The sequence below is a fragment of the Acomys minous genome, assembly GCF_964271855.1.
Source record: "Acomys minous genome assembly, chromosome: 16".
Classification (NCBI taxonomy): Eukaryota; Metazoa; Chordata; class Mammalia; order Rodentia; family Muridae; genus Acomys; species Acomys minous.
In genome coordinates this window covers 54712490-54736462 of record NC_140498.1, presented here as the reverse complement: position 1 = coordinate 54736462, position 23973 = coordinate 54712490, and the positions used below count along the sequence as shown (strand labels likewise).

At 47.1% G+C, this 23973-nt stretch overlaps 2 protein-coding genes across 4 annotated transcripts in view; one reads left to right on the top strand and one right to left on the bottom strand.

Annotated features, from left to right (window-relative positions):
• Nucleotides 1–3271, top strand: part of FRY (FRY microtubule binding protein) — a 360844-nt gene extending 357573 nt beyond the window's left edge. For all 3 annotated transcript variants that reach the window (XM_084763560.1, XM_084763561.1, XM_084763562.1), the window contains 2 exons: nucleotides 672–874; nucleotides 1828–3271. In XM_084763560.1, coding sequence (XP_084619686.1) covers nucleotides 672–874; nucleotides 1828–2086 — 462 coding nt within the window. In that variant the 3' untranslated portion in view covers nucleotides 2087–3271. The remainder of the gene's footprint in view (nucleotides 1–671; nucleotides 875–1827) is intronic.
• Nucleotides 2161–23760, bottom strand: ZAR1L (zygote arrest 1 like; the record flags this gene model as incomplete). Its single annotated transcript, XM_084763653.1, is given in 7 exon segments — nucleotides 2161–2232; nucleotides 2236–2261; nucleotides 2264–2325; nucleotides 7301–7440; nucleotides 17575–17649; nucleotides 22229–22321; nucleotides 23111–23760. Coding segments are annotated over 7 exon segments (1086 nt in total). The 5' UTR covers nucleotides 23729–23760.
• Between the last annotated feature and the right edge of the window lie 213 nt (nucleotides 23761–23973).

Sequence of the window (23973 nt, the reverse complement as noted above, 5' to 3'; positions counted from 1 at the left end):
AAAACAAAACCCCGTAGTATCCATGATGTCAGGCTGACATTCAGCATTTGGATCAGGTCCACCCTCCTCAAGCCCATTCCCTGTGTACCCTACCTGTTCACTTATGTCCTTTCTGGCCAAACAGGAAATGCTGTTTGGGAGTACTGAGCTTGAACCCAGGGCCGTGCACACACAAGGCAAGCCCTAACACTGAGCTGCAGCAAATATTTTGAATCTCTCGTTTCTAGAACATCGCAGCTACCGACAGAGGGATCCCGTGCTTATAACTCAATCCTCTTTTTTTTTTTTTTTTTTTTTTTTGGTGTTTCAAGACAGGGTTTCTCTGTGTAGCCTTGGCTGTCCTGGACTTGCTTTATAGACCAGGCTGGCCTCGAATTCACAATGATCCACCTGCCTCTGCCTCCCGAGTGCTGAGATTAAAGGCGTGTGCCACCACGCCCGGATATAACTCAGGTCAGTGAGGTTCTGCTGTTGTGCGGTTTTTAGTCTGTCTCGCTGGGCGGCCCAGGCTGGCTTCAGACCGTTGCCGATCCTCCTGCCTCGTGCTTGCAAGGACCAGGATTCCAGGCACGCGCCACCACAGCCAGCGCCCTCATTTACAGAGATGGTAAAACGTCTTTGAGGATGGCCGGCCGGCCTGTGCCTAAGCACATTCCGTCTGTTTTAAACAGCTGCTGAACATGTCCAGGGAACTGACTGACCTGAAGAGGAACCTGAGAGAGGCCACGGCGGCCATTGCCACGGACCCACTGCACATCGAGGGGCCGTGGTCGGAGCCAGCCTTCACGTCGACTGAGGCAGCCATACAGTCCGTGCTGGACTGCCTGAAGAATAACGAGCTTGGCAAGGCGCTGCGGCAGATCAAGGAGTGCAGGTGGCTCCATTGTGTCTCCCCCCCTGCCCCCCACCCACCCACCCCACCCCCCGCCACCAGGGATGGTCATAGGGAGCAAAGCTAACCCTCACTGTTTGCTGGTTAGGGACATGCTTGTTAAGATTGGGATGTCCACACAGCTTACATGTCTCTTCTTAGATTTTCATGCTTGCAATCCCAGACCTCACACGTTACACATATCAATCTTGCTTCTGAAAGTTGCAGCAATTCAGAATATACCCCCATATAATTTCAAACTTAACTGAAGGTATATTTTGAGGCTGCTTTAGTCTTCACATCCATCAGAATAAGATGGCTATAGCAAATCAGAGTGTCCAATTCAGAGCTGGAGAGATGGCTTGCTGGCTGCTCTTCCAGAGGACGGGACCCAGGTTCTGCTCCCAACAAGCACACGGAAGCTTACAACCACCTGAATTCCAGTTCCAGGGACTCCCATGCCCTCTGCTGGCCTCTGTGAGTACTGCACACACGCGGTGCACATATATTCATGCAAGCACATAGACATATAAAGTAAGTTTTAAAAGAGCATCATGGGGGCTGGAGAGATGGCTCAGTAGTTAAGAGTGCCGCCTGCTCTTCCAGAGGTCCTGAGTTCAATTCCCAGCAACCACATGGTGTCTCACAACCATCCATAATATGATCTGATGCCCTCTTTGGCAGATAAAGCACTCATATACAAATAAAGCTTAAAAGAAAAAGAGCATCATATTCCATTCTGATATTTTTTATCATCAATAACCAATATTCTAAGACTGACTATAGCACTATTTGGACAACTATAAGCATATTAGAACCCAAGCAACTGTGTGCTTTCGAGGAACATATGATATGCTGTAGAGCATCTCAAAGACCCAAGTTTATTTTCATACTAACCAAGACTTATCGCTCCCAACTTTGCGCCTCTAACCTCTACTGTTCTTTCTTCACCACAGAAGCCTGTGGCCCAATGACATCTTTGGAAGCAGCTCCGACGATGAGGTCCAGACACTCCTGAATATTTATTTCCGTCACCAAACTCTGGGACAGACGGGTACTTACGCCCTGGTGGGGTCCAACCACAGCCTGACTGAAATCTGCACCAAACTAATGGAACTGAACATGGAGATCCGGGACATGATCCGCAGGGCCCAGAGCTACCGGGTCCTCACCGCTTTTCTCCCAGACTCCAGCGTTTCTGGCACTAGTCTCTGACAGGAGCCTCCCGTCCCCCATGGTTCCCAAGCTCGCAGTGCTGCCATGCTGGGGCGACGTCATTCGCTGTCTTCTCAGCCTTCGCAAGGCTTGGACAGAGTGTTCTCCCTCTTGTTACCTGTAGGACTTTTTCTAAAGAAGATGACTCAACTTCCGATGTGTAGCAATACTGTCCAAACTGAGGCAGCATAGGGACCTTCTGAGACAGACGGCCCATCATGCCGTGTGGCTGTCCTTCACTGAGCAAATGCAACCCACTACTGAAGAAATGACTTCTGTTGCATTACCAAAGCTGACCGCGCTGAACGATATACCACCCTTTCTAGAAATAGTTTTAGATTGGCAAAAGTGCAATGTTTTTCTTCACATGGAAAAAAATTTATATTCTAAAACTTGTACATTCGTTCCCTTTCTTTCACCTGTTTTTCTTCCCTTTTTTTTTTTGTGGGTTTTGTTTGTTTTTTTTAGTGAGTTGGAAAGGGAGGCAGGCAGAATGAAGCTGGCCACTGAAAACCTGTAAGATGGTCAAAAGCTGACAGCCTGTGCGCTTGAAAAGGGAATTGTAAATGAATTACAGTTTAACCTACACTGTACCTAAACAAGGCTGCTATGAGGTACCTTTCTTAAGTTGCTAGGCTACTGTTTCTGAAAACCCTGGGTCTCTCTGCACCAGGGAAGATCCAGATGGATTCTTTTTAAGGATCATGGCTGCTTTTTACAAGACGGTTGTTTTAATGGACGTTATTTATACTAAAGAACAAGCGTTTGTTTGAATTACCTTTGCCATTTTATAGAAAAGCAAATTACAGAAATCCCCAGCCCTGGCCCCTGCCATGCATGCACCTTTTAGTAGTAGCCAGAAGTAGTCATAAAGGGAAGATGTGAGTTGCCACCTCAAGAAAAAAATGTCCTATTTTATTTGTAATATATGTGTAAAGGGACATCCCTAAAGTTTCTTCCTGAAACCCAACACTGGCGGGTGTTCCATGTGGGCATGTGATCTGTCACACATCCAGAGTTTATCTATGTAACTTATTCACTGTGTAAATACATTGAAAGTTTTTGTGATGTAATCTTGGTTGATAAATCTGTTCAGAATTGCCTTTAGACTACAAAAAAAAAAAAAGACAAAATACATGTTGATCATGGATTTTATTTCTAGTGAATTAAAATATTTGCCTTTGATATTTGTGGGGTTTTTTGTTTTGCTTTGATATTTGTGGGTTTTGCGTGTGGCTGTCACCATGACAGCCTTGAGGTCTACTGGGTACTTTATCCTGTGAATGACACACACTGCAGTTACGAAGTACGTGACCCCTGGATCCAGAGAGAGAAGTACAGTCTCTTTGGAAGTTGGCACCAACATAAGAACAAGACTTTTCTTTATAGATGTTGACATGCATGTGCCCCTGAGTTTACGTGCAGGCACCATGTACACACAGCTGCCCATGAAGGCTGGAAGAAAGCCCTGGAATAACAGGTGGATGTGACACCGTGTGGATGCTGGGAACGGGTTCTCTGCGAGAGCAGCCGCTGCTCTTAGCTGCTGAGCTTCCTCTCCAGCCCCGCCCATCCCTTGTGTTACTTGTAATTGTATGTGCATGTCCCTGCATGGGAACGTGCCCTCGAGCACCTATACCTGTGAAAACCAGACAAAACTGGTCCTCCTGGAGCTAATACATTAGGCAGTTGTGAGCTGCTTGACACAGGTGTCATGATTTGAACTCAGGACCTCTACAATACGAGGTCTAACCACTGAGCCCTCTCTCCAAACCCCAAACTGCTAACTTTCAATCATCTCTTATTGATGAAAGAGAAAACTCAGACCTGGGAATAGTAGCCCATACCTGTCATTCCTACACACATGCACATACACGCACACACGCATGCGCGCGCACACACGCACGCACGCACACGATTCAGTGAGCATGGTTCCTCATTGCCCACACAATGCCCTTCTAAAGCCATCCATAGTTTCTCCACTTCATAAAAGCCCAAGTTGTAAAGTGTCCGCTTCATTCCCTGTCCTGCCTCGAGCCCCCGTCTCTGTGCACACCCTGCTGAGCCTTGCCAAGACCCGCGCCGTCAGCTCCGAGTTGCCCGATCGGTCTTGCCTTTGTCTATTTCCTTCCTGAAATGTCATCCCAAGTTCCTTCTCGCTCTATCACTCCCTCCTATGCCCTTTGGCCTCTTCTTTTATCGAGCCTCTCTGTGCTGTCACGCACAGTGTTGGGTTGGAGGGCAGGTGGAGGTCGCCTGTGGCTTTGAGAGCATGTTAGATTTGCAGTGTCTCAGAACCCAGGCATCCTGAATCATAGTCTTCACCCAAGTTCACCAGAGGACACCTGTGACTTTAAAAGTTTAGGCTTGTTGCAGCATAGACTGGCACATACCAGGATTCTGTAATGTACTCTCTCCTAGGTGATCCCATCCAGGCTCATGACTCCAAGTACTCTCCCTCTCTCTTTCTTTCTTTCTTTCTTTCCATCCCTGATATGCACAAGTCAGTGTACATGACATCTCCTTCTTGGATAGACATCTCAAAGTCTTCAAACTTAATGTGTTGAAGACAGAAATCACTCTGGCGGCCAGGCAGCAGTGACATACACCTTTAATCCCAGCACTCAAGAGGCAGAGGCAGGTGGATCACTGTGAGTTCGAGGCCAGCCTGGTCTACAAAGCAACTCCAGGACACCCAGGGCTACACAGAGAAACCCTGTCTCAAGAAACAGAAAAACAGGCTACCGAGATGAGACTTGATAACCTATGACCATATAGGGGGAGGAGGTCCCCCTCGGTCATAGACCTAGGGGAGGTGAAAGTAGGAGGGAACGAGGAATCAGAGGATACAAGTGATGGGATAACAATTGAGTTGTAATCTGAATAAATTAATAAAAAATAAAGAAAAACAGAAAACAAACAGAGGGCCAGAGTTCAGTTCCAGATAGCAACATGATGTAGTCACAGCCATCTCTAACTCCCATTCCAGGGGAATCTGATGCCCCCTTCTGGCCTTTGCAGGCACTGCATGCACATGACCAGCAGCCGTTCATGCGGGCAAAATATCCATATACATTAAAAATTAAGGTTAAAGCCGGGCGGTGGTGGCGCACACCTTTAATCCCAGCACTCGGGAGGCAGAGGCAGGCGGATTGCTGTGAGTTCGAGGCCAGCCTGGTCTACAAAGTGAGTCTAGGACAGCCAAGGCTACACAGAGAAACCCTGTCTCGAAAAAAATTAAGGTTAAAATGTTTAAGTGGCCCAGATGCATAATTGCAGAGGGGTGCCACCCACAGAGGAGACTGATGCCCATCTCTCAGGGTTGAGTTAGGTCCCCAGGGAGTGTATAATCCACTCTCACACATGGCTTCTACAAAGTGCCACTCAAGGTGTTGGAGCATAGCCAGCAACACCTTCACCGGAAGCCAAACAGACAGACTTAGCTCCCTGAGCATGAACTTCAGCTTCCAAATATGAAAGCCAAATAAATTTCTGTGCTTTTATAAAGTACCTAGCTTCAGCTATTTAGTTATAGCAACACAAAGCAACGTACTCGTCAGCTCCTTTGGTACTCACTACCACCACCACCACCGAGAGACAGGGACTATTGTTACTTTCGTTTTCTAGATAGTGAAACAGACATAGAGACCAAGCAACTTACCCATTGGCCCACATAGCTCAAACACCAAAGCCAGGAACAGGAAGTAGTACAGCCACACGCTACTGGTGCACCTCACATGGTCATCTACCCCTAGAGCTCAACGCAGGCATCTGAGAGCCACTGCCCCCTCCATCACCAGTGCTGACGCCAACAATGTTTGGACATTTCCAAACAGCATCTCGGACCTACGAAAGTCTTCTCTAGCTCCACAGCTACACTTCTGCCCAAGGTGCCACTGTGCCCGTGTGTCTGTCCACTTCCTGGCCAGTGTCCTTCCTTCCATCCTCCCTAGCTTTGCTTTGCAGTAGTGAGCCTTTAACATCAAACATCTCGCATCCCTGCCCTGTTGCAATCCTTTCATGGGTCCTACTGCTCTTGCCTTTTTGTCTTAAGAAGCATACGTCCCAGCATGCTGTCCACAGCCCTACGCCCCACTTTGGCCCTGGAACACAGCGAGGGCACACCGTCCCCTCAGGACCCCTGCTGTTGCTGTGCGCTTGAATCAAACCCACACTACCTCTCAACTCCCTTCTTCTTTCATCTCGTCTCCTAGTCACCCAAATGGGTTTCTCTACCTCGGTCCTGTGTTTGCTACGTCATCTACTGCCATCTGAGTTTGAGGGAACAATGTAAACACAGTAATTAAAGTCACGGAATAAGTCCTGGTCAACCTAAGTTTAAATCCTAGCTCGGCTCCACTGACGTCTCTCTGCCTCCAGCTCCTCACCTAGGAAAGGCCCTCGCATTTCTTACTTAGTATGGCTGCTGCAAGACAGGTGCGGTGATGGACACTGAAACCCCAGCATTTTAGAGAGCAAAGCGGGAGGACCCAGCGTTCAAGATCATCCGCAACTACATGGTGAGGTGGAGGCCAGCTGGGGCAACAGGGGGCCTCACCTTGTCCTTCTGTGGGGAGTGTCAACCATGTCTGCACCTTCCACGCGCCAGTCCAACGTTTGGTATAGTTCTGTACAGTGAGAAACAAGGACCTTTGCCCCTTGAGTGGCCCTACATCCCTACTCCACTGATGCAACACTTTAGCTCATAAAAGCTTGTCATGTTTAACCCCAGCACTAGGACGAAAGAGGCAGGCAGACCACTGTTAAGTTTGGGGCCAGCCTGGTCTACATAGCAAGTTTCAGGACAGCCAGAAACCCTGCCCCCTCCAACACGAAAGTTAGTCATATTTTTTTTTTAATTTTACGCAATTTTTCAAATTAACTTTTAATTTTCCCTCTCTTCCCTTCACCCTCTCTCTCCTCATCTCTCTCTTCTATTTTGAGACTATGTAGACCAGGCTGGCCTTGAACTCAAGAGTTCCACCTGCCTCTGACTCCCAAGGGCTGGAGTGGTACACCACCCCTGGGTTTTTCTCTTCCTTTTTCCTGTCAAGAGCTACCGTTTCCGGTATGATATTGCTGTTTCTACGCAGGAATTACCTATTAATGTGTTGCTCGTGGTCTAGTTCACATACAGTTATTTATTCAGAGCCAAGTGGCACAGAGGACTACACCACCCTTGAGTCTACAAACCAGACACGGTCCCGCTGTCACTGGATGGATTTAAAGCTGTAGAAAATGCTGCAGGAGAGCTTCTTGTCTTTGCAGTGACCACAGAGCTCCTGGCGATGTGGCCTCCTGAGGTCAACGTGTCTCTTCTTTTGAGAACAGGAACAACGAGATCTTGAGCAGGTCTTTTTGGAGGCAAAGTTAGAACAGTAAATGGTCAGCTGGTGTTCCAAGTGTAGCCCCCAGCTGAAAATACCCACCCCGCTCCATCCCATAGCGGTGTCGCTCTCCAAGTCCCGCAAGACGCCTATTCCCAAGTTACACAAACCATCCAGCTCCCTTCAAATGCCACCTGAGCGATCAATAGTAAAACATGGAGAAGGGGCATCTTAGAGATTCTCTGTGTGTCATTTTATATATCTACAGCCAGTGGGGACAAAAGGCAGAGTGCATATCATTTTTAAAAAGTATTTTATTTAAATTTGTGTGCGTTGGTGTGAGGATGTCAGATCTTGGGGTTACAGACAGTTGTGAACTGCCATATGGGTGCTGGGAGTTGAACCTGGGTCCTTTGGAAGAACAGTCAGTGTTCTTAACCACCGAGCCATCTTTCTAGCTCGCATATCATTTAATTAAAAGACAAAAGAGCTGGGGTCTCAACCAAGGGAGAATTTCCTCTCTAGATATTGTTGGGGATTGGTCTGGTACTCTGCCCATTTGGATGCTAAATTCTAGACCGCAAGATCTAGTTGCAGTCTGGACTCACATATACCAAATGTTGTATAAATGTTTGTATGTTGTATAAATTTTGCTTTCCAGTTATCTCTGATTGGTTAATAAAAAGGCTGGACAGCCTGTAACTGGGCAGAGCTTCGGTTCCTGAACTTGGGGCTTTAGAAGGAACACGAGGGAAAAGAAGATGGAGAAAGAGGATGCAGCTGGGAGGTAGCCAGACTAGCTTAGGAAATTAGTTTAGGGCTGGAGAGATGGCTCAGAGTAAGAGCACTGCATGCTCTTCCAAAGGTCCTGAGTGCAATTCTTAAGGTCCTGAGTTCAATTCCCAGCTACTACATGGTGGCTCACAGCCATCTATAATGAGATCTGGTGACTTCTTCTGGCATGCAGGTGTATATGCAGGCAAAACACTGTATACTTAATAAATACATCTTTGAAAATAGAAAGAAAATTAATCTAAATCATACCTGCCCAGTTATTGTGCTAAACACTGATTAAATAAGTCTGTAGGTCTCTGTCTGAACTACTGGAGGGCTAGCCAGGTTGTAGTAAGAGCCTTCTAGAAATTAATAAATATTTAACAACAAGATATCATGTTGACAATGACTGGACAGCCTGGAAAAGACTTTTGAGGAGGCTAAGTTCACTGTGAATGACTGTCTGCTGTCTGTAAGTTACACATGTATTTATCTAGTGTGGGGTGGCTGCGTGAGGTGGTGTTGAAGAATCCATGTTAGCTGAAGCTAGCTATAGCTCAGCCATATTACTTATATGTTTGCTCCTGAAAGTAGCCAAATAGGTCAAGTTAAGAAAAATTTCCGCTCCTGCATCCCATTGCTTCTACCCCACCCTACTCAGAACTCACTAGCTCAAGATAGTTCCTAGAATAACCACACCTTCATGCCCACCCCTATCTCACCCTGACATATGCTAGGGCTGTTCCCCTCCCCTCCTTCCCACACTCTGTTCAATCTACCCAATCCCCTTAGAGGTTAATTTTGTTAGCCAGTTAGATTTGTACTAATTGCTGTTGCTGAATTATGCTTCTGTAAAGGGTATTTAAACCCACTGCTTTGGCTACTTGGGATCCTCAACTCTCCTGAGCTTGGTGGACCCCACCATGTCGGCTCAATTAAATTCCTGTGCTTTTGCATCAACTCTGGGCTTTGACTCTCACTGGGATTCCAGGAATAGACTCTGACGATCTGAGTCTAGCAGTGTGACTTGAGTGTGGAGGTCAGAAGACAACTAGGTTCTCCCTCCCATCATGTGGGCCCTGGGACGGGCGTCAGAACAGATGTGGCTGAAAGCACCTTTGCCTGCTTGGTCTATATTGCTGGTCTGGTCCAGGAAGCTAAATGGTTTTCTTCTTGGATATACACCATCTCATCTTTACTAATATTTAAAGCCATGCCTTTCAGTCAAGAGGCTGTCCTATAGGGCCTGGCACAACTTCCAGGTTAGTGCCAGCCTTAGGTACACACTGATCTACCTTCCTTACTGCTGGGAGCCTCACGGAAGATGGCCAGGCTTACCTTCTGGAGATGTGGAAAACTAGCACTGCATTGTCTCAATGGGGGGGTCTTTATCAGACAAGTCACACCGGCTCTTCCCTAATGAAGGGGCGTCCTTCCTTACAAATTAATTACAAGATGGGGTCCTGCTTGCCTGACACGGGTCCAAATACCTGGTAATAGGTTTTCTCCAGTGCTGAAATAATCCAATTCATGCCAAATTTAAAATATATATATATATAAGCAGGTTTATTTGGGAAGAGCTCTCAGGCAGGTTCACTAGTCTCAGAAGACGAGGCCAGAGAAATCGCCATGAAGCAAGGGAGACAAAGAGAAACGGCAAAGAGAACGAAAGAAAGAGCTCGTACATGGGGACTGCATTTCCCAGTAGGTGGCTGGTGGTGCTTGTATCCACAGCACATGCCTGGCACACCAGGCAGATGACAGCTGATGACGTAAGCAGTTGCAAGGTCCCTGAGAGCAGGGCAGTAGAATTGCCTGTGTATGTACTAACAGGGTTAGGGCTAAAGGTCCAGGGTTTGAAACCTACCATCCCAGCCTTTTGTTGACAATAAATGGATAAGGTGTGATGTAATCATCTGACTACTTCCTGCTGACATTGGGGAATCTGTACTGGGGTCCCAAAAATGCTGAAATGCTGGCCAAGTCTGAAAATAGCAGGCTCTTGCACTTGCTGTCCAGGCTCTGTGGGACCATCTGGGACTAGGAAAGTGCAGGGAGCTGAGAGGGGAAAGGGAGAGACAGAGAGAGACACACATACACATACATACAGAGAGAGAGAGAGAGAGAGAGACACACACACAGAGACAGAGAGAGACAGACATACACATACATACAGAGAGAGAGAGCAGAGAGAGAGACACACACACACACAGAGACAGAGAGACAGAGACAGAGAGACAGAGAGACAGAGACAGAGAGACAGAGAGAGAGAGAGACAGAGACAGAGACAGAGACAGAGACAGAGTGAGACAGAGATAGAGAGACAGAGAGAGGGGTCTGGGGTAGCTGGTGGTCCTCTGTGACTTCTCCGGATAGCTGTTTCACGCTCGCTCGGTCTATGAAGGCGGTCTATGAAGGCTCGGTCTATGAATTCCTTAGCGGGGGTTCTCACTCCGCCTGATTTGGTAACCCCAGATCTTGTTAGGAGCTTCACAGTCACGTAGCCCTCAGGGAAGATAACAAGCCAGACCCTTTCCTGATAAGGAACTGGACCAGCAAGCACAGGGTATTCCTGGAGGTAACCCACCCTATGCTGAGATTCTAGCCTCCAGCAAATGGCCTTTGATTGTACCTAGAAGTCATCCCCTCACACAGAGGATAACTGGTTTCGAACATCCGTCTGCTTCGGTTAACACTTTGGTGTCATCAGGGGCTTGTGGAGGTCCACTGCCTTCTGAGACCTGCAGTCTCATTCTAAAAAGAGCTAAGCCATGACATCCTGTGGAAAACTCATTTTCCACCTTCCCTGGAAAAGCCTGGAATCTGACCCAGGGCCCTGAGCCTCAGACCTTACTCTAAAGTGCCCTAGCTACTCCTGAGCAAGAACTGTTCCTGTCTGGAGGCAAACAGTGCCTGGACTAGTTAGTCCACCAAATGTGGGACACCCACCAGATACAGAATGGCAGTCCCTTTAAATGTTACAGGAAAAAGTATATTCCTTTTTTTTTTAAACTTTTAAATAAAATTTACCCCTAGGCATCTAATAAAATGGAAAGATTGGCTAACCAGACAATAGAAACTGTTTTTCTGACCGTTTTGTCTTTCTGCCTTTGTTTTTACTTTCTTATCAAGAACTTTTCAGATGTAACTATGTTGCTAGGTGACCCTTAACCTGAAACTGCAGCCAAGGGTCATTCAGTCAAGTTTACCACTAGTAAGTTTCATTCCATTTGTCAATAAAAACATGACTAAAGGGCTGGGCGTGGTGGTGCACGCCTTTAATCCCAGCACTCGGGAGGCAGAGGCTGGTGGATCGCTGTGAGTTCGAGGCCAGCCTGGTCTACAAATTGAGTCTAGGACAGCCAAGGCTACACAGAGAGACCCTGTCTCAAAAAACCAAAAAAAAAAAAAAAAAGACTAAAAATTAATCATAGTTCATATTATGACTTACAAATAAAGTGTTTGAGTAAGCTCCACATAGTGACAAAAGAGCTAAAACCGCCTTGACTCACAGATGTTTGACATAATGAGAAAACACTGACCTTTGATAAAGAGGGCATATGCACTGATACCAATCTAATGACTTATAAATAAATGATTGTTTAAGATTGATGACAACATTATTACACTACATCCTGTATTTTAAATTATATGAAAAAAAATATAACCACACACAAACAAACAAAAAATCCCCCGTTTCAAAATGTGAATAAGAACCTGGCTCGTTTGCCTACAAAATACTTTCAGACTTAAACTTTCCCCTGAGTTGGTCTGTTTGTCACCCGCCTATCTTCTGCCCACCAACGCTTCAAGAACTCCCTACCCCCAAGGACCTATACCCGAACAAGATGTCTGCGGCAGCTGCTTCCTTGAGATTCAGAGGACGCCCGGATCAATCACCTTGTCTCCAGGCCCAGAAGAGTGAGGCTGCACTTCAGCAGCCATGCGCAACTCTACTGGACTGGACATGGGTTTCTGTTTTCTCCTTTCCCTCTTGTTCACTTCTGTCCAGAGTACCTCTTACACGTAGAGACCCCCATTTATATAACACACAGTCCCCCCGAATAGGGCTGGGAAATTGTCCCATAGCAGGCCGTCGGAAGCCAATGAGACCTCCCCTCGCTCCTGTTTCCATCCCTCCTCCTTCATTTAGTGACTTTTTTTTGTCTCCTTCCTGGATGCTCAAAGAAAGTTCTTGTAAAGAGTGGCCAGACAGGGCTAGAGAGACGGCTCAGAGGTTTAGAGCATTGGCTGTTCTTCCAAGGGTCCTGAGTTCAATTCCCAGCAATCATATGGTGGCTCATAACCTTCTATAATGAGATCTGGTGCCCTCTTCTGGCCTCAAGGTGTACATGCAGACAGAATACTGTATAGATAACAAATAAATCATTTAAAAAAGAATGGCCAGACAGATTTGGAGGCTGCCCACACTGGTCTTGCCGATACCATTCGCCAGACATAGAACCTGGCCCTGATTCCCTCTTCTATCTTCAAGGTGGGGCCCTCTGCCTCTACCTCCTGAGCCCACGGACTCTCCGGTGGGAAACGGGCTCTGCTGATAAACTTTACCATTGCTTCAACCCTGCACACCCAGTGAGCACAGCTGATATCCAGAGAAAATATATCCTGATTACCCAACCCTGGAGATAGGGAGAGTAGAAGAGATAATTTAAACACTCCACCAAGGCTGGCCTCAGAACTTATAGAGCTATCTGTCTGCCTCTGCCTCCCCAGTGCTGAGATTAATGTCCTGTGCCTGCACACCCTGCCGTCATTGCCTCTTTGATATCCCCTCTCCTAAATAATACATTTTTTATCTCTGACCTTGCTTTCCTGGCTCTTTAATGTCACTCAACCTGGCTGCTTTGGAGATTCCTGGCTGTGTCTCCCCCCTGGGACTAGCTCGTAACTGCCACTTATAGCTTCTCCCACGACCCAGTCAAATAACCTCACCATTCACCAGCTGCCCTGAGCCTGCTGTTGCCATGACACCGTACCTTTTTCAGATAACCCTCTTTGGCATGGCAAACTGTGTCAAGGCCCCTGGGACACATTCTGTAGGGGAGTTAAATCCCCTCGACTGCAACAAAAATCATAACCCTTGATACCTCATCCCAACCCCAGAGCCCTGCAGCCCATAACCCATGGTTCTTTGCGGTACTCAAGTCTACCACCGCCTACCTGCTAGTAGGTCAGGGGTTTTCCCATGATGCTTCTCTCCCCCGACTTGAGCATGATACATGGCAAAGAGCCCCTACCGACTCTGGTCCTGAACTCGACAGCCGCCCGGCATAATGAAAGGGCAGTTCAAATCTTGCCCCTCCTGGCTGCTGCAGGAATAACTGTGGGTGTCATCACTGGGGCAGCAGGACTGATCGCTTCCTTGACCTTGTTTAGGCAGTTTTCTTCCCGGTTCACCCAGGACCTCTAGCACGTGTCCCAAAGCATAGTCACCCTTCAAGGACAAAATGACTCCTTGGAAAAGGTGCTACTTCAAAACAGATGGGGACTAGATCCTTCTTACAGCTGAAAAAGGGTGGCCTTTGCCTCTTCCTCCGAGAGGAATTCTATGTCAATCAATCGAGTATAGTAAAAAGCAAAATCCAACAACTCCAAACAGATCTCCAAAAACCTAAGGAACGACTCAGTACCTCCAACCCCTGGGCCTTTGAGAACCCCCATATGGAAGTGGATATTGCCTTTCCTGAGCCCTCTCCCCACTCTCCTGTGTTTACCAATCTCACCCTGATTTATCAGTTTCTCCTGTGCATTTCTCCAATGGCAAATTCAAAAGATTGCTAATCAAACAATCAGTTACTGTTATAGAACTACCAACTGTTGGAGGAAGGTCCCACTGTGTTTTCAAATGCTGATGTCAGTGCCCTGAGGTCTGGTTACCGCCCTGCCAAGGGCATTGCTCTGAGTGTTGAACTGTCTCCTGTCACCATGTGATGATATGGAACGTTCCCCGGTTATCCCTGATTGGCTAAATAAAGACGCTGGAGGCTGTGACTGGGTAGAGGAGAAGGAGGTGGAACTTTAGGGTCACTGCCTGGGGTCCAGAGAGGAGAGAAAGCAGAAGAGTTAGCAAGAGAAAGCCCAAGAGAGATGAGGCGCCCTAAGGCAAGATGGCGCTGAGCATCAGGACCAGCCTGATGGAGCAGAAGCCGCCTCGGCAGTCATCAGCTTGGCAAGTGATCGGCTTTTATGTGGGTTTTAAAGGTACTAGGATTAAAGTAGCTCAGAATCTGCCCAGCATAGTGCTTACAGCTTAAAAATAAATCATAGTCTCTCCGTGTCAATCATCGGGGAACTGGCTGATTAAAGAAAATTACTGCCTAAATAATTCACGGTATTGATTAATATAGAAAGAATAATTCCTCTTTCTACTCTGTGGCTACCAGCATCTAGCCTCAGAGTCTGAGGCTCACAACCATCTAATGTGCCCTGATGATGAGGATGGACAGTGTCCCAAAAATGATGATGCCCCAAGACATCAGGAAGTAGTCTAAAGGGCCAAAGGCCCTCGTTCCTGCCTCACTATCACGCCTTTCTAGTTCCCCAGGGACCTAGTGACAGCAGGATATGTCATCACTAGCTGCCAAAATGCAACACATTTATTTCCCTGTCGCCATGAGTCACATCGCCTCCCTATGTGCATGCACTACATCCCTTTATAAAAAGCCAGTGCCTCCTCTCCCTGCCACCTCCCCCCAGGGGCAGCCTCTGTATACCTCTGCCCCAAAACTCCCACGTAAGAGCTGTCCCATGGCATGACTTTGTGGCGTCCATCACTTAGATGGTAACACTACTTCCAGGCCAGCCAGGATGTTGTCTCAAAAAAAACAAATTTTAAAAATCACATGAAAATGACTACCCTTGCTGGGTACCAGTAGCTCACACTATAATCCAGCATTCAGGAGTCTGAGGCAGGAGGATTTCCATAAACACAAGGTCAATTTAGGCTAAATAATGAGTTCCAAGCTGGCTTGGACAATGGGGTAAGACCATCTCAAAGATCAATGCACAACAATGCTTAATATTTTGGAGGGAGGAAGTGGCAGAGCATGTGGCCTGAGCTCTCTGCTCCCCCTGCCCACTAGGAGAGCACTCCCAGCAGCAGGAAACCATGGAATGGTGGAAAGCCTACATCAGCAGCCTCATGGCAGACAGCACCTGTCAGGACACGGCCATCATAGGCCACATGGACTCGCCTTCCGTCTGGACCACTGTCCCCTGGGAATACCTTTGTTAGCATTATGCCAGCTGAAGTTGGTGTCCTGGCAAAGACAGGTCAAGATTTTTTCCTGAATGGCCTGACAATTTGGAGACAGAAATGTTCTATGATCCGAGACTCACTGCTGCAGGCAGGAATTTGCACTGGATCTTTGTACCAAGGTCACTGGAGGAGCCTGTACCTTCAGTGTGACTGTCACTGTGACTGCCAAGACACTTGACCTGCTGATGGGCAAAGAAGGTGCCTATGGTAGGCTGATCAACAAGAAATATTATGAAATCGCCTCTCACCTGTGGTGTTCCCAGTACTGACCTCATCTGTCCCCTCCCCCACTGCTCCCTTCAGTTTTTGCACCCCTTCTTTTCATACACACACATACACACATGCACACATGCACGTGCACAGACATGCACACACAAACTCACACGCACTCACACACGCATACACTCACACACATACTCACATGCACTCACACACATTCACACGCACTCACACACACGTACACACACACACTCACACAAGCATACACACACACCATTATTTTTTGGGCTATTATCCCATTTCCCTTACTGTTGCCAAAACCACATGGGCTGGGAGCTAGGTCTGGATAGAGTGATAGCTCCCCCTACCAACACCCCTCCTGTGTGTGTTTGGAAAAATTTTTTGTTTGGGGGGTATTTTTTAGCTTTATGGGTTTTTTTTTTCCTAAATTTAAAAAAAAAAAGATTCTACTAATAAAAAAAAGTTGGAGGGAAAAAAAGACTAATGTTTCCAAGAAAGATAGCAAAGATTTTTGTGTGTGTACTTCTTATTTTGTTGTTATTTGTTTTTGTTCTGTTTGTTTGTTTCAGTTTGGAGACAAAGTCTCCATGTAGCATTAGAGCTCACTACTCTATAGACCAGGCTGACCTTGAACTCACATACACCCACCTGCCTCTGCCTTCTTAGTGCTGAGATTAGTTCTCGGAATAAAGTCATGAGCCACAAAACTCCCTGAGCAAAGTTTTGTTTTGTTATTTTGGTTTTTCGAGACAGGGTTTCTCTGTGTATCCCTAGCTTGGCTGTCTTGGACTCGCTTCGTAGACCAGGCTGGCCTCGAACTCACAGCGATCCACCTGCCTCTGCCTCCCTAGTGCTGAGATTAAAAGGAACTTTTATTCACCTGTTTCAATTTTTGTCTCAGAGGCTTACTGCCTCCTTCTGCTAACCTAGGCCTAGCTTCCGTACAATCTAACCTCGGCCTAGAATGTTTTCAGTCTGAGACTTATTGCTTAATAAGTTAATCCTTTCTTGTTCTTTCTGAGCTCTGGGCTGGCTGGGCCAACTCAGATATTCTGGCTCAAACTCGTCTCCCAGCTGACTTACTCAATCTGGCTTCTCTCTCAGCATCTGAATTGCTCTGCTTGGCCTCAAACTAACTCCTGCAATCTTTTTTAAATCTTTTGGCTCCTTCTCATTCTCTGGTTAATTTGGTCTTCACCTCAGTTCTTTCTCTGCAGCCTGTCTCTCTAACACTGTCCTGTTTAAAAAATAAAATAAAAAACTGCCTCCTCTCCCTCTCTGCGTTGCTCCCTTTACTTTCCTCTCTGTTCTCATGAGAACTGGGTGTATCCTAGTCTGTCAAATCTTTATCTGGTTGGTCACTTTTTCTGCCACTCAATTAGATAACACTTAAAAAAAAAATGGTTGCTTCCGTGCCAGCCTGGTCTACAAAGAGAGTCTAGGACAACCAAGGCTACACAGAAAAACCCTGTCTGGAAAAACAAGTAATAAAAAAGTCGTGGGACTTCTCCATCTTCCTCTACAAAGAAATTAATGGAATGTATGTCTTTGTTCCTTTTCCTAAAATAATCTAAGCTTTCATACGTATGGAAAGCCTGGGGGCTGGAGAGATGGCTCAGTGGTTAGGAGCACTGACTGCTCTTGCAGAGGACCCGGGTTCAATTCCCAGCACCCACATGGCAGCTTACAACTGTCTGGAACTCCAAGATCTGACACCCTCACACAGACATACAAGCAGGCAAGACACCAATACACATTAAATAAATAAACAAATGAAAAAAATAATTTAAAAAAAGATCCAAACACTGGGATGAAGACCTCATGCAGATAAACGGAAACAGGATGGACAAAGCATTCTGTGTGCTTACCTGACACTGGATTGTTTCTACTCGGTAAGGGTTAAAACTCTTCCGGCACTTGCTACAGAGCTGTTTGAAATAAACCTAAAGAGAAATTGGCCTTTTTAATACAAGCTGATATATGCATATATTTCCTAGGTTCCCAGTTTCCTTTTTCATAATTTGCCTATTTTTATATTTTACTTAATATTTTGTGTAGGAGTGTTTGTGTGCACTGAGTGTGTGCAGTGCCCACATAGGTCAGAGCAGGACGTCATGTCCGTTAGAACTGGAGTTACAAGTGGTTGTTATCTGCCCTGTAGGTGGGGGGAACTGAAAGGGAGTCCTCTGTGCCAGCAGTGAGTGCTCTTATATCTCTGTAGGCTAGCCCTAAGCATATTTGTTTGGTTTTTGGTTTTTTGAGACAGGGTTTCTCTGTGTAGCCTTGGCTGTCCTGGACTCCTTTTGTAGGCCAGGCTGGCCTTGAACTCACAGAGATTCACCTGCCTCTGCCTCCCTAGCCCTGGGATTATAGGCGTGTACCACCACGCCCAGGCAGCCCCAAGTTCTTAACTCACACAATAGGTTCCTTCATTTTGTACTTTGCTTGTCTTGTATGTAACCTCTACCCTTGAGGGATTTTTAATTCTTTCCCAATTTTATTTTCATGTGCATGTTTTTTTTTCTTTGTTTTGTTTTGTTTGCCGCCGTGTGTCTGTACCGTGTGCATGCCTTGGCATCAGAGGCCAGAAGAGGGCACTGGATCCCTTAGCACTGGAGTTACAGATGGTTGCACGCCATCACATGGGTGGAGGGACTGAGCCAATCTCCAGCCTCAGACTTCGAGTTTTAAGCTCTGTGAGTCCCACCGGTCACTTTACCGTTACTCTGAGTTGCATTTTCTGTTCTTGTAAAATTGAGACAGCATTATTTTTCCTATAGTCCTAGTGAGTATTCAGCAACATAGATAAAGAACTCATACAGCCGGGCGGTGGTGGTGGAGCACGCCTTTAATGCCAGCTCTCAGGAGACAGAGGCAGGCAAATGTCTATGAGTTGGAGACCAGCCTGGTCTACAAAGTGAGTTCCAGGACAGCCAGAGCTGTAACACGGAGAAACTCTGTCTTGAAAAACAAAACAAAAAAGAACTCACACTGGGCTGGAGAGATGGCTCAGAGGTTAAGAGCACTGGCCGCTCTTCCAAAGATCCTGAGTTCAATTGCCAGCAACCACATGGTGGCTCACAGCCATCTGCAATGAGATCTGGTGCCCTCTTCTGGCCTGAAGGTATACATGCAGGCAGAACACTGTATACATAATAATAAATAAATACATCTTAAAAAAAATAAAAGAACTCCTACTACTTACTACTCCATAGGAAGTAGCTGTCACTAGTTTTATTCAGTATATGAGCCAGTGACTCTTTCTGTCCCAGCCATTTTGCCCTGAAATGTGGAATTTTCCTCTTGAATTTAAATATGTGTGGCTACCTATCAGCACCACCTGCTTTGCACGTTATCTCCTGGCCATTTTCTCGCTGGTTTTCTTGGCAATGTCCTCTGGCTTTCTTTCTCTTTTTTTGAGGAAGGATCTCCACTCTGTCGGTCTGGCTGGCCTGGACCTTGCTATGTAGACCAAACTGGCTTCAAACTTGCAGAGATGGTCTTGTCTCTGCCTCCAAGTCAGGGGATTAAAAGTATGTGCCAGCAGACCTGGCCTTTCTGTTCCTAACCTTCCTGATGCTAAAACTCTTTAATACATTGCCTCTTGTTGTGGTGACTCCCAAACATAAATGTATTTTTGTTGCTGCTTCATAACTGTGATTTTGCTACTGTTATGAATAGTAATGTAAGTCTGCATTTTCTAATATCTTTGTGTGTGTGTGTGTGTGTGTGTGTGTGTGGTTTTGTTTTTTAAAAAATAGATTTTCAAGATTTATTTATTTATTATGTATACAGTGCTTGCTTGTGTGACAGAAGAGGGCATTAGATCACATTATAGATGGTTATGAGCCACCATGTGGTTACTGGGAATTGAACTCAGGACCTCTGGATGAGCAGTCAGTGCTCTTAACCTTTGAGCCATCTCTCCAGTTCCTAGCCCCGCCCCCTCCCATGAGTGGTTTTTCAAGGCAAGGTTTCTCTGTATATACCTGGCTGTCCTGGACTCCCTTTGTAGACCAGACTGGCCACGAACTCACAGAGACCTGCCTGCCTCTGCCTCCTGAGTGCTGGAATTAAAAGCGTGCACCACCGCCGCCCTCTGGCTTGTTTTCTAACATCTTCCACACATGTGGAGAATAATCTTATTTGGACAGGAGGGTATAGGCCGTCAGTCAGGCTAATCCTCCACTTCTCTGTTGTTTCTGCACTGCTGCCAAGCCATGGGCCCCATTGCACCCATGACTACACTGAGCTTTTGTCTGCACTGCTCCTATGAGAACATAGTTATTTGTTGTTGGAGTTTGAGAAGGTTGTACTATTCCAGGCCAACTAGAGCTAATAGTGGAGACTCTTTCTCCTCCTGCTGAGGAGCTGAAGTGCAGCTATGTAGACAGAGCACAGACCCAGCACTACACGGTGAGTAGCTGCCTTTCTTGCTACCACAAGCATGGGTGTGGAAGACAAACTTTGCATGTTTTGTGGAGTCTAGTCTATGCGCAAGAAGAAAAATGACTCTTCAAGAAAATAAGCTGAGCCGGACGTGGTGGTGCACGCCTTTAATCCCAGCACTTGGGAGGCAGAGGCAGGCGGATCGATGTGAGTTCGAGGCCAGCCTGGTCTACAAAGGGAGTCCAGGACAGTCAAGACTACACAGAGAAACCCTGTCTCAAAAAAAAAAAAAAAAAAAGAAAGAAAGAAAGAAAGAAAGAAAGAAAAGAAAAGAAGCTGAACACTGTGTCCCAGCACTTGAAAGCAGAGGCAGAAGAAGCTCTATGAATTCGAGGCCAGACTGGTCTACAAAGCAAGTCTACACAGAGAAACCCTGTCTCAAAAAAGAAAGAAAGAAAGAAAGAAAGAAAGAAAGAAAGAAAGAAAGAAAGAAAGTTAATAGGGCTGGAGAGATGGTTCAGTGATTAAGAGCACTGTCTGCTCTTCCAAAGAACTGGGCTTTAATTCCCAGCACCCACATAGCAGCTCACAACTGTGTGTCACTCCAGTTCCAAGGGATCTGTCACCTTCACACAAATGCATATAAAAAAAATAATTAAATAAAAAAGAAAGTAGTTAATAGACACTAAAACAAAACCAGCCTGATAATGAATTTCAAAGACATTATCAGTTGTTTTTATGAAGGAGCTTAATGTCTTGACAGAAAGGCCTGACCTGACACTGGCAGAGACGACAGACCTCTTAAAATGACCTTAGGATAGTTAGGTTCCATGGCCTATGCCTTTACTGCCAGCACGTGGGAGGAAGAAGCAAGCAAAGCTCTGTGGGTTCCAGACCACGCAGGGCTACAAAACAAAAACCGGCCTAAAGCCATGGTTAGTTAAAAGTATTTTATACTTTTAATTTATACAAAGAACTCCAGCAAGAAATGTCAAGATTTAGTCTCAGAGCAGACCAACTTGGTAGGGGGAAAAAAAACATGGGGGAGGTCTCTAGAGTAGATGGGGACACCCTCGTTTACCCATGACAAAAAGACACATAAGTAGGACATTTTCTGAGGCTTTGAGACACACACTGTCACCTAGGACATCACATTACAGAGCTGTAAGACAAGAACCCAACTGGCAAACTTGACATTTAGACTAAGTATTTACTAGACACTGGGGAGGCTTTTGTTTTGTGTCACTTTGTAGCTTTGGCTGTCCTGAACTCACTATGTAGACCAGGCTGTCCTGAACTTACTATGTAAACCAGGCTGGCCAGGAACTCACAGATTTGCTTGCTCCTGTCTCCCGCTCCCAAGTCCTGGGATCTGAGGTTTGCCACCATTCCTGATTGTTCGTTTTTGAGATATGTGTAATGTTAGGTTTCAAACCCGGGACAAGTTGCTTTGGGTATGTGCCTAGTTCACATACCAAAGCAGACCTGGCCTCCAGGTTCTCCCAGCATCCCTCAGTCCCTACCAGTTCCAGGGCATGGCTGGCGTACCCTGCCTTCTGCCCTGAATTTTCTGGCCCAGGGGCTGGGCTGCCTTCCTCTGGAGGCTCTTCCCTGTATAGCCAGACATTTTTGCTCACCCACCCTTCTCTTGCTTCTTCTGTAGCTTTGGTCTCCTGGCTGCTATAGTTGAGTCCTGCCTCTCTCTTCCCTCCCCGTCTCCGCACATGGGTCAGGGTCATGACCACTCTGGACTCTCCCAGATGTGTCTGCCTCTGGCTAGGTCTCCCTTATATCCGTAATAAACTTTCTCCTCCACCACACCTAGGAGCAGTCATGTCCTTTCTTTTTTATTTCTTTTTCTCGTGTAACAGTCTTTTTATGTAGCCTAAGCTGGTCTCAAACCTGACCCTTCCCCTCCCAAGTGCTGTAGTTACAGGGTTTTATACTATCACCCATGATAGCGTACATATTTATTCAGGCATTGACGTTCACACGCAGATGGAAGTGTCACTATAAAACCCATCATCACCGCCGCAGTCAGCAAGGATGCCAAGGCGGAGGGGTGGAAACCGTGGCCTCCCACTCCCGCCTGTGCCTTCCGGGCCTCCCTGCCCTCCCGCCATGTTTGCTTGCCTTGTTGGTACCAGCGATGCACCACACATAAGCGCTCTCCCATCTGGTCTTACAATCTTTACAGTGAAAATAGCCATATTTTGGTTCCAAAAACTGAAAATAAAGAGAAATAGGAGTCTTTTACTAATGAGGGTGGGGAGGGGCAGGGTTGGAAAGGGGTGGGGAAAGGGGCGAGGATGGAGAGGGATGGGAGTGGGGAGGGGGAGGGGGGGAGGGGCAAGGGTAGTGAGGGGCATGGGTGGGGGGCAGGAGTGGGGAGGGGCAGGGTTGGAAAGAGGTAGGGGTGGGGAAAGGGGAGAGGGTGGGGAAGGGTGGGAGTGGGGAGGGGGAGGAGTAGGGAGTGGCGGGGGTGGGGAGGGGTAAGGGTAGGGAGTGGCGGGGGTGGGGAGGGGCGGGGGTGGGGAGGGGTGAGGGTAGGGAGGGGCGGGGGTGGGGAGGGGTAGGGTGTGGGTCCTCATTTCCTAACTGATGGCCTATGTCGCAGCTTTACCTCCTGCTCTTTGCTTTCAGTCATTCTCTCTGTACCTGTTAGTTTAGCTTCAGGGCTCGCACTAGAAGAACGTTTCGAGGACACTTCCCGCCACATCTCCCAAAATAAAGCTCTAGGTTCACTTTTCACACCCCTGAAGCTCGCTGTCTCCCCATCACCACCAGCAACAATGACAGGACTGTTTAATCGAGGCTCCACAGCCTAAATTACTAAAACTTGAAAAAGATCCAGACCATGTAAACAAAGTACTTGCTCCCAGAACTCCACCTTCCTCGCCAAAGAGAAGGTAGGAAGGGAAGGAGGGCAGACCGTGCTGGTGAAGGCTCGAGCAGAGAGAAGCCACGTTCCAGATGGAAGATAAGCTTCCCAACTGTGGCTGTGTTTCTACATACCTGCTTGCTTTTCCTGGCCTCAGGGCTATGGGGACCTTCCTCCCTGGATTCCTTCAGCTGTGGGAGTTGCTCCTGTTTGTCACCATCTGGCCTCGATGTAGGTGGCAGCAGCTGACTGGCCTCTGCATGTCCTGTGAGCTGCTGGCTTTCCTGGTCTTCCCCATCCTTGGGTAGCTGGATCAAGCCTCTCCGGCCTACTCCCCAAGCTTCTGCAGGCTTCCTGGAGCTGGCTCTGTCCACGAGGGAGCTGCTGTGTAGGGTCCCCAGTGAGCACTGCACCGATTTGTCCACCCGAAGGCTCACCTGCACGCCCACCTCTTTGGTGTTGACTTTGCATAGCCGGAGACTCAGATCGGGGTTCATCTGAGGGAGAGTGGCCTGAAACTGAGCACTGTTGTAAGAGCCCACGCAGGACTCAGAGACGTTTGCTGGTACTATAGGCCTGGCTAGAAAAACGGGAGGTATAGGCCCCCCTGGACTGGCTAGAAAAATGGGAGCGCCCATGTTTTGTGACCAGTCTTGCTGTTGACCCTGCCTCCAGGGGTCAGGGTGAGTCAAAGGCTGTGTGTGCCCATAGCCTTGGCATAAGCCACAGGGAACTCGGACAAGGCGATCCATTGAGGTAATTTCTTCCCTCACCCCTCTCTGCCTCCTCATAGATTTGGTTTGGGGCTCACCCAGGTTTCCTTATTTATTCCAGGATGGACGGCCCCCTTAGCTCCCTAATTGAAGTCACCTATGTGCCTGCTAATGGTTTTCTACCTTTTCAATTTGCAGCTCTCATTTTTTCCCCCTCGAGGCTGTTTCTCATTTCCTGCCCCTTCACACAGGCTCTAATTAGTTATTTCACTCATTTGTTCTCT